General features: G+C 33.4%; 1 protein-coding gene across 4 annotated transcripts in view; it reads left to right on the forward strand.

The window, feature by feature from the left end:
• Window positions 1-10,400, forward strand: part of RAP1B (RAP1B, member of RAS oncogene family) — a 49,360-nt gene extending 38,960 nt beyond the window's left edge. For 3 of the 4 annotated variants that reach the window (XM_072843195.1, XM_072843196.1, XM_072843197.1), the window contains 6 exons: window positions 693-761; window positions 2,030-2,086; window positions 3,004-3,144; window positions 5,575-5,718; window positions 6,417-6,533; window positions 9,147-10,400. In XM_072843195.1, the coding sequence (XP_072699296.1) occupies window positions 693-761; window positions 2,030-2,086; window positions 3,004-3,144; window positions 5,575-5,718; window positions 6,417-6,503 (498 nt within the window). In that variant the 3' untranslated portion in view covers window positions 6,504-6,533; window positions 9,147-10,400. Of the gene's footprint in view, window positions 1-692; window positions 762-2,029; window positions 2,087-3,003; window positions 3,145-5,574; window positions 5,719-6,416; window positions 6,539-9,146 lie in introns of those variants that run through there. The other variant, XM_072843199.1, reaches the window with a different exon arrangement.
• The last annotated feature ends 767 nt before the right edge of the window (window positions 10,401-11,167 follow it).

The raw sequence follows: 11,167 nt of genomic DNA on the forward strand, positions 1-11,167 counted from the left end.
CAAGGTCCCTGGGTGTCTCAGTTAAGCCTAGATTGTTAACTTCTGCTCAGGATAAGATCACTCCCTACTGGGCGTGAAGCCTACTTTAGATTCTCCCCTTCACCTTCTCCCCCTGCTCTCTCTCCCTTTAAAAATAAGATAATAAAATTGTTAAATATGAGCTCTAACAGTAAAATTACCTAATAAGGTGCATAGTGATTATTGATGTTTTTAAGAAGCTTTATCAGGTAATTTTCTCAACAGATGCATACATTAAATGTAGTAGTGGTTATGTTTTCATCAGGGGTGTAATTACCTATGTGAAATCAGTAGTTTAAAGCATACTAAAATAAAATGAATAAAATTAAATAAATAAATAAAATATATAAAATATATAAAATAAAATAACAAAAATAAAATAATAATAATAATAAAATAAAATAAAATATAAAATAACAAAACATACAGATTCGGAGATGCCTGGGTGGCTCAGCGGTTGAGTGTCTCCCTTCAGCCCAGGGCGTGGTCCTGGAATCCCAGGATAATACCCGTATCAGGCTCCCTTTGAGGAGCCTGCTTTTCCCTCTGCCTGTGTGTGTCTCTGCCTCTCTCTGTGTCTTTCTCATGAATAAATAAATAAAATCTTTTTTAAAAAAAACAGATTTGCATTTGTTGCTTTAAGGAGTATAAATTGTGCTTTGTTTGTTTTCCAGACTGTACAGTTTGTTCAAGGAATTTTTGTTGAAAAATATGATCCTACGATAGAAGATTCTTATAGAAAGGTATATGTTACTCAAGAAGGCTTTTGGCTTTTTAGTTTACTATAAACATAAGTTCTTGTTTTTAGCTTTGTAATTGCTGAATGTTGACAAATTTGGATGAAGAAGCAGAGTTTATTTATAAAATTAGTAGGAAAAGTTCACACTTGATTATTTCCTGGCTTTGTGTCCTTACCAGTTAATGAGAATTATAAAACACTTTCTCGTGTGTTCTCTCTCTCTCTCTCTCTCTCTCTGTGCCCACATTTTCTCTCTCTTCCTTTCAGATAATTTTAAAGTTTATTCTGACCCTAAAATTGTAATTTGACACACAGACTTCAGAACTAGGGCATCCATTTCAAGTGATACTTCTATCCACCAACCCCCAACACCACCAAACTGAATACTCTGAGGCTCCCTTCTTTTTAGAGATAGAAATACAGAAGTCTCCCAAACCTTTCTACTTAATAATTGTTTGAGAAAATGCTACTGCTCATAATAGAAAGATTTATTTCTATGTCCTCTAACACAACATGTGACAGTAAAACTTAATATGCAGACATTTTTTACTTGTAGGGAGAGAGTTATCTCCCCACCTTTATGTAACAGTCAGCTTGACCCCTGGTGCTATGTAGATACTATTTCTATTCTTCCCTTTGTGTCCACAGTTTACCAAAGAAACTGGAACTCCCTTCCTGCACCTCAGTTGTGAGGCAATAGTACTGTTCTTTTTCTACATCTAAGTAACTTCTTTCCTGGGAAATGTTAGGTAGAAAGGGGTCACAGGTGTATATAACTTATTTGATACCTGTCTTCTGCTTCTTTGCTGTTGTTCCAATGTTGTTGTTGTTGTTACAATATGGTGAAAGGGATGTAGTTATCTAGAGAAATGAAGGTATATCTAAATAAAGTATGGCAGTGTTGAGATAGACAAAATGACTTACGATCTTATTGGAACTATTACTGAGCTTTTAAAATTTTTTGAACTATTTTGAAATCACTTCCTCCCCAGAATTAAATTCTGAATGATTCACATTGAGCTTAGGTCTTGTAGGTATCCTTGTGTTAAGAACGCATGGTTTTTGCACCTAATACAATTTAAGGGTCAGTAGACCTTGATTATATAGCTGTTTTTTCTCCTGTTTTATTCAGATATTGCTTGAAATTAATTGTAAAGTTACAATAATCTCTATTTAAATATCATATTAGTTTTTGTATAAAGTAAGGTATTCTTTTATACATTAAAAAATAATATAAATATATTTTATATTTATCCCCCTGCCCCCCCCCAGCAAGTTGAAGTAGATGCACAACAGTGTATGCTTGAAATCTTGGATACTGCAGGAACGGTACGTAAAACAAGTACCAAAGTATATGCACAGCATGTGCAATATTGACCTTATAAATGCTAGTACTCTATAGACAAATACTAGTTACGCTTATTTAAAGCTTACTATTTGTATTCAATCTTAAAGTTGTTTTTCTCTTGAGTTCTGTTTTGTGTATGTGTGCTTTGTAATTGCAGTGGGTCATTTATTAAAGAAATAAATAGAAATTAGAATGAAAATTTACCATCTCAGTAGTACTTTAAAAGCAAGTTAAAATATATTATCATATTTTAATTAATGTGGAAAATATTCAGATAAACGTTTATTCTTCAGTGGTGGCTGCATGGAGTAGTAACTTGAGCAGTATCTTTTCTTCAAAATATTTATAGACCAACTAGATTTGTTGGTATCTGAGGGTGAAAGGAGGATTTATTCTAGATATATGGTATTCATTCATCTAATGTTTGAATACCTGATACGTGCCATGGGCTGTGTTCTTACCTATAAAGGCTCACAGTCTAGTGAAGGAGAAAAAGTATGGGGAAAATGGCAAGATACAGATGTAAGCATGCCAGTGGGTTCCTTAGAGCTAGAGTATTGTGAAATAGCTGCGAGTAATTTGGGGATTCAGTTTCAGTACCCTATATATTATATATTTAAAAACTGCCTTTTAAATAGCTTTTGGAGAAAGGATATTTCATTCCTACTCAAGTAAACTTATTGCAAATAAATTTGCTTTGATTGTATTATTATTAAATAAAAACTTATTTCATGAAATACCAGTTTTTCAAATAGCATCTTGCTACAGACTATAATTTTAAGAAATGTTACATAACACTATTGTATTCTTCATTGAGCTCTAATTATAGACTTTAAAAATTATCAAATTAAGTGTCAGAACTTTATTGTTTTTTAATGATCCTTTCTTTCTACTATAGGAACAATTTACCGCAATGAGGGATTTATACATGAAAAATGGACAAGGCTTTGCATTAGTTTACTCCATCACAGCACAGTCTACATTTAATGATTTACAAGATCTGAGAGAGCAGATTCTTCGAGTTAAAGACACTGATGATGTAAGCTGACTTCCTAATAAATATATTTTACTTGAAACCCTTATTGTAGTGATATCCAATTTAAGACTGAATTTAAATCTAATTTAAAGTTCATGTGTTTGGGATGGGCATTGTTTTTCAAACGCCTTTTTCTGGAAAGGCAAAAATACGTCTTTAAAACTTATACATATTTTCAAATATATAATGTGGAAAGTGAGAAATAACCTTCCTCTCCCCTTAATCCGTGTGAAATAAATTCTGTGCCCTTACTATTTTTAAACAATATGTTTGGTGGGGAGGAAGAAAAGATGTGGGTGGCAAATGTTACTAATAGATGTTCTGGCCATATTTCTCATAGACTCAAGAGACTTCTAACAATCAGAACTACATATGAACACATCTCAAACAACTGACAGAAAAAGAACATAAAGATACTTTTTAAAGGAAGCCAACAAATACATTAAATTCTTACATTAATTTGCATGCCCCTTCACAGTGTACCATAATAGAGTTTAATCCCTAGGAAACTTCAAAAGGATTACTTCAATTCCTCATCATATTATAGATAGCAGTGGTTTTCAAAATTCATCTTGCATCAGAATCACCTATAAATCTGGTTTAAACAGATAGCTAGGCTTCACGCCAAGTTTCTGATTCAGTAGGTCTATAATAGGGCTCAAGAATTTACATTTCTCAAAGGTTTCTAGATGGTGTTGATGCTGCTGGGGTCTGGGCATCACACTTTTGGTTTTGGTTTTTTGTTTTGTTTTGTTTTGTATTTTTCGTTTTTTTTAAGATTTTATTTATTCATGGGAGACACAGATAAGCAGTGGGAGAAGCAGGCTCCCTGCAGGAAGCCTAATGCAGGACTCAATGGGATCACGACCTGAGCCGAAGGCAGAAGCTCGACCACTGAGCAACCCAGGTGCCCCTGGGCACCACTTTTTAATATATATAAATTATTAAAACTTTACATATATATATAATTATAAGCAAATATTATGAGAGATCAGAAACATCTGTGTGAAATGTTGCCTTTTCCTGGACTTCTGAAATAGAAGAACTTTGGTTGTTTTAATTTTATTTATTTATTTTTATTTATTTATTTATTTATTTATTTATTTATTTATTTATTTATTTATTTATTATTTTTTGTATATTTTTTTATTGGAGTTCGATTTGCCAACATGTAGTGTAACACCGGTGCTCATCTGGTCAAGTGCCCCCTTCAGTGCCCATCACCCAGTCACCCCGTACCCCCCCCTTGCACCTCCCCTTCCACTACTCCCCTCTTCATGAAACAGGAGAACTTTCGGGGATTCTTACATATTTACATCTCAGTGAACATTTCTTAATTAGTAAGTCTGTTTTCTGTTTCTGATAATTAGTTTTATTTTATCAACTACATTAAATAAGTATGAATATAAAATTCTGTATCTGTTCATAAAAGCCAAAATTGTTGGTACTCTTAATTCGAATCTTTTTCCAAAAATTCTCTAGAAAGCCAGCTTCTAAATAATTAATAGGAATTTTACAGAGTGAATATTATTTATCTCTATAGTGTCCTGTATTTTTAAAAAAAATTTTATTTAGGACAGCCCCGGTGGCTCAGCGGTTTAGTGCCGCCTGCAGCCCAAGGTGTGATCCTGGAGACCCTGGATCGAGTCCCACGTCAGGCTCCCTGCATGAAGCCTGCTTCTCCCTCTGCCTGTGTCTCTGCCTCTCTCTCCTCCCTGTGTATTCTCATGAATAAATAAATAAAATCTTTTTTAAAAAATAATATTTTATTTAAATTCAATCTGCCAACATATAGTATAACACCTAGTGATCATCCCTTCTCTGTAATGTCCTTTTAAAATAGACATAATGATTAAAGTGGTCTAAATTTTTAGTAAATTAAGATTTTATTTTCTAGCTTTTTAATATAGACTACATGAGAAACTATAAATTTACTTTAGGGGCTTTCCAAATTTCTCCTTTTTGTGTTATGAAATTGAGAATGATTATTTGATAAATGCATGTCAACAAACCAGAAAACTTTTTTTTCAAACCAGAAAGCTTAAAATTGATTCACATTCTTTAGAAAATACTTTAAAATTTTGAAATATATTGGGTTTTCATAGTAATATCATTTTGTACTTTCTTTTTTAATGATTTTGTGTTTTGCTTACTATATTTAGTTACAAGTCCATTGAAACACAATTTTAAGGAATCCCCCCTCCCCCTCCCTTTTATAGGTAGATCATAGCTTGTTTTCTAAAAATTTCACATGGAAGATTCTTAACAGGGTAATGCTTTCATGTAAATCTTTTTAATTTAGTATTTTTCTGTGGCATAAAAAGTAATCCTTAAGAGTTGACTTTTATAATTCTTTGGAGTTGAATTTATATAGTAATTTATTTACTTTTTTTTTTTTTTTTTTTCCGCTCACAACTTTTTTTGTATTTCTAGGTTCCAATGATTCTGGTTGGTAATAAGTGTGACTTGGAAGATGAAAGAGTTGTAGGAAAGGAACAAGGTCAAAATCTAGCAAGACAATGGAACAACTGTGCATTCTTAGAATCTTCTGCAAAATCAAAAATAAATGTTAATGAGGTATAGTGAAATATACTTTAAAAAACTCTTTACTTGGAATTCAGCATTTAAAATTAATGAAAAATAATGCTTGTGTATTAACACAACTTTAGATTAATGCTTACTCCAGGTGCTTTTTTGATCTTACAGACAAAAATCTTACGTTAAACATATGCATGTTCATAAGCAACATTGCTTATTTAGCCTCTAAATTTACTATGAGAAAAAGGAAGACTGGACAGAAAAGGATAGGGGTGGGAAAGACAGGATTAAGTATTCAGGTTGTGTGTGTGTGTGTGTGTGTGTGTGTATAAAGGATGTTTTGTGTAAGATGGAGACACATACAAGAAGGCATGCACGGTTCTGCCTTGAAGGGGCTTATGTCATCTAGGGTAAAGATAACATAGGCTTGAGGAGTAAAAGATTATTTTCTTTGAATCATGTTAAATATTGTAATGACCTACAATAAGAACTTTGCTGCTCCTTAACTCAGTATTTATTTTAAGGAGAACAGTTTTAGCCCTCCCAAAAAATAAAACAATGACAGTTATAAGAATATCTGGTTTTACTTATTCCTTAAACTAACAATATTTGTTGGAGTTCATAAATGGAAGGTTCAGGTGTTCATCTTCTTTTTTCTTTTTTTTTCTTTCTTTTTTGTTTTTTGTTTTTTGGGGTTTTTTTCTTCTGTAAAAAAAAAAAAATTACTGTGTTTGCAGATCTTTTATGACCTAGTGCGGCAAATTAACAGAAAAACTCCAGTGCCTGGGAAGGCCCGCAAAAAGTCAACATGTCAGCTGCTTTAATATATTAAATGCATTGTAGCTCTGAGCCAGGTATGTTAATTTATCTTTTTCTCTATTTTTATATTCTTCTCCTCTAATTTCATTAAGGACACTATCAAGAAAATGTGTATAGAATATTTTGTTGTTCTAAAAAATTTTTTTAAGGTCATTTTAAAAAAGATTATTTTTAAGATATCCATGGATTAGTATGATATCCGAATAATGAAAATAATTATTTCCTTTATGTATCATCATCAAAAGTAGGGTCTTCCACATAAGTGACTATTCTAGAGAAGTTCATTCAGTATATACTTAAGCCCAATTGGGACCCTCGTTTGTGCTGACAGTGTAGTGGCGAACAAAACCAACCTTCTTTCCTTGTCTTAAGCTAATTCCAGTCTAGTGGAAGAGTTAGACAAACAATTGCAAAATGTGATCAATACAGGATAGAGTAAGTCCAGCACAATACTGATAATAAGAACCCCTGACACATTTATCATATGCCTAACCCTCTTAGTATTGTCCACATATTCATTGAATTCTCCCAACAATCCTATGAGGCAGGAGCTATTATTATTCCCATATAACAGATGAGAGAACTAAAGCACAAGAAGATGATTCCTTATTCAAGTCTTGCAGTTAGTAAATAGCGTAGCCAAAATTTGAATCCTGTGATCAGAGTGCATGGTCTACATTTGAGTGATGAAGTGGCTCCCAAGCCAATGCTTAGTCACTATGCTATTATGGGGTATTACAGGAGCATATATATTTGGGGCACCAAATTTGTCAGATATGAACTGTGGATTCAAGGAAAAATCTTTCAGAGTAAGAGACATCTAAGCTCATATCCCAAGAGTTCCCAGGCAGAGAAAAAAAAAAAAACACAGAGGGATCCCTGGGTGGCGCAGCGGTTTGGCGCCTGCCTTTGGCCCAGGGCACGATCCTGGAGACCCGGGTTCTCCCTCTGCCTGTCTCTGCCTCTCTCTCTCTCTGTGTGTAACTATCATAAATAAATAAAAATTAAAAAAAAAAAAACACAGAAACAACTCAGAGATGAGACAGCAAAGGAACTGAACATACAATATTTCTATATAGTTTCTGAAAACAGTCATATTTTTTTTTTTTTTTTTTTTTGTGAAAACAGTCATATTAAATGAGTTAATGCTTATAAATCAATTAGATCAGTGCCTGGTACTCCGTAAACCTTCAACTCTTAGCTACTGCTCTTTATCACCGAGAATGGTTTCTTGCTCCTTTATCATTAAAACTATATTCTGTGCCTTTAGCCTTGGGAACTTTTTAGTGTTTGTGGCTCTGCCACTTCTTATGTTAAATGGCTCTCTACTGTAGCACTCTGGCTCTGTATCTTAGGGTTTTTTCCCTACTCTCCAATTAAGGCTTTCTGTTTAGAGATACAAGCTCTCATTCCTCACCACATGCCCATTCCTAGCAGCACACGTTTGTGAGCTCATACTCTCCCATCTGTCCTATCCAATTAGCTATATTCAGTTTGCTGGGATTTAGAAAGTTTACCAAACTCATTCAGAATCTTCACTGAGGGCTTAAAGTTCAAGGCATTTATGAAAATTGTTTCAGCAGCCACATCTATATTAACAGCATTTTTGGAACTTGCAGTAAGTCTGAGCTCCAGAAGAACAGTAAAAAGAAATCTTTTTTTTTTTTAATTTTTATTTATTTATGATAGTCATACAGAGAGAGAGAGAGAGAGGCAGAGACATAGGCAGAGGGAGAAGCAGGCTCCATGCACCGGGAGCCCGACGTGGGATTCGATCCCGGGTCTCCAGAATCGCTCCCTGGGCCAAAGGCAGGCGCCAAACCGCTGCGCCACCCAGGGATCCCAGAAATCTTTTTTTTTAACCCAGGAATGTATGCAGAAAATCATCCAAAGTAAATAAATACTTGGCAGACAGTGAGTTCCGATTTTACCTTTTTTAAAACCTCACTCACAAATTTTTTTGAGTTTAATTACGTGATTTTAGTGTAATGACAGCTTTTTCTGACATCTATCTTTAAAGTTGATAGAATTTGTTTAAATATGGAATTAGAATATTTATAACTGTCACCTGTAAAGAACCATCATGAAATAAATTCTCTTTTGTCTACTTCTCTGAACCAGCTTTGTGTAGCCACTCTTCCTGGAAGAGTAAGGAAGAAAGGTCTTGATTTTCTGATACTAGAAACCCTAATGAGATGTGCGTTCTATATTTATGATGTAATTCTAGGATTGGAAACACTCATTTTGTTAATATTGCTATCTGTTTTTTAATCCTAATTCTAATAAAGTTGACCTGACCTAAAATTTTAATGTGGTGTTTTTGTTTTTCTGCTTTTAATCTTCGGAAGGTAACACAGAAATTTGCACTAAGGTACATTCCCTTTTTGTGTCTAAACTTCATTTGACTGGCCTGCGAGAGGGCAGCAAAACAGATGAAGTCATTCCAAAAAAGATGAAAATGTCTACCCGTGCTATACTTTGCTATGAGTCGTGTGGTGCATAGTCCTACATTGTCATGAATGTAATGACAAGAGCCTGTATTATATTCATTTCTAACACTTTAACGCTGTTGCTTTAATGTGTTCCTTTGGATCTTTAGTGTGCTATTTTCAACCCATGTTTTCAACTTAATTTTTTCCTTTTGACAGGTCTGAAGAACTAACTGTTGCCCAATTCAACAGTGCCAGCATTCCAACTTTGTTAAACCTACCAACATCTTAAATGGACTTTCTGTGGTGGTACCCTTTAAGAGGCGGATGAAAGCTACTACATCAGTTTGCACATTCTAATCACTTTCCAGTATCACAAGAGAGATTTTTACCTATATAATAGTCCTAGAGTATGCAGCTGGTAAAACCAGAGGCTACAATCCAGTATTACTGCTAAGAGACATTTTTCATCCACCAATGTTGTACATGTATGAAAATGGTGTACTGTATACTTTAACATGCCCCATACTTTGTATTGGAGAGTACAATAATGTAAATCCTAAAAGCACCACTATTTTAGCATAATAAAAGAAAGTCCAAAGAGCTCCTATATAGACTACTCCAGATAACTTTGCTTCTTTGATACTTGTAGCTTATTGTAATTTTTTTTAAGAAATTCAAGGTCATTATCATTGTATTGTACAAATAAGCGCTTTGATTAACACAGCTATATAGTTTTTTTAATTTTTAAAAAAAAACCTGTGGAGACAGTGATCTTGTCTTTAAAATATGATAGTCCTTTCAGTATAATGTCTTAGATTAAAGACATTGCCTTTAATATCTGTTGGGAAGGAAATGTCCAGACTTTTCAAATCTTTTATTATATGTTTCCTTTTTTGTTTACATAGGGAACAATGTTTATAGTTGTGTGTACAGTGGGGGTCTACAACAAGAAGTGTATATTTTCAAACAATTTTTTAATGATTTAACAATTTTTGTAAATCATTTTCAGGCTTCTGCAGCTGTAGATTCTCACTGTGAATCCCTTGCTTGCTCATGCATAAGTGTATTTGCAATACCAAATATACAGGTTTAGTATTTTTGCCTGTTAGTGATTGTTTCACATGTGTAACGTTTTGGTTGAGATGTTAAATGGTGGACGAGTACTGTGGATGTGAATGTGGGAAGTAATTTTAATCATGTGTAATTGGTCACAAGGCCTAAGTTGCAGTAACTATTGCTGTTTTATTTAACAATGCCTTGTTGCTTTGTATGCATTAACCGTTTGGGTGTAAAGATTGTGTGTCTATCCAACAGGGAGCCACAGTATTTAAATTGACCAACCTAATGTTACAACTACTTTGAGGTGGCCAAATGTAAACTAAAAGCCTTAATTAAAGTGGTGCAATTTTGTATAACTTAGCATCAGTAGTTCAATAAATTTGGATTGCCATGCAAGGGCTTGCATTATAATTACTTGCCACTTGAATGTGTTTTGTGTAACATTTAACAGTGCTAGCAAATAAATATGGGTTTAACTTCTTTTTAAATGTAATAGGTGAATTTTACCTAGTGTGGTTTCATAATTTAACATTTGGGCAAGCCAGATTGATTCATTGATTACAGAAATGATGAGGGAAAGACGTCAGGTTTTTTTTTCCCCTAGTATTGTTTGAATATCCACATAACCAACTTTTGAATTTTTTCTTGGGAAGGAATTTTATAAATCAAGCAATATTATTTATGAATATATGCTTTCTGGGTAATGTTAGTAGCTCTTTGAGGTGTAGGAGAAAGAATTGAAAATGACAGATGTTATACTTTGACAGATGTTCTACTTCATGGATTTTTTTAAAAATTTAGGATGAAGTTATACTTAGAATATTATGGTTATAAAGATCTTTGAATGAAGTGGACTCAAGAACTACTTTCTTTTTAGATAATTTGTCTTTTTCTTAGATGTGCTATAATTCAATTCTTTTTTGGAATTTTTAAACATCTTAACTCAAAATATTTGCCAGTCACTGGAGCATATCTGCAATCAATCAGTGATATCCTATAATGTAGAGCTTTCTGCTAATCTCTTAAGTACACAAGCTATTTGGATGTAATATTTTATTTTATTTTTTTTTTATTTTTTTTTGGATGTAATATTTTAAAGACTTTCATTTTAAGAAGAAAAAAGTATTATTCCTTACAAACTTAACTCAGAGTTCATGTATTTAAAGATTTTGTGTATC

The sequence above is a fragment of the Canis lupus genome, chromosome 11 (genome assembly GCF_048164855.1).
Source record: "Canis lupus baileyi chromosome 11, mCanLup2.hap1, whole genome shotgun sequence".
Taxonomy (NCBI): domain Eukaryota; kingdom Metazoa; phylum Chordata; class Mammalia; order Carnivora; family Canidae; genus Canis; species Canis lupus.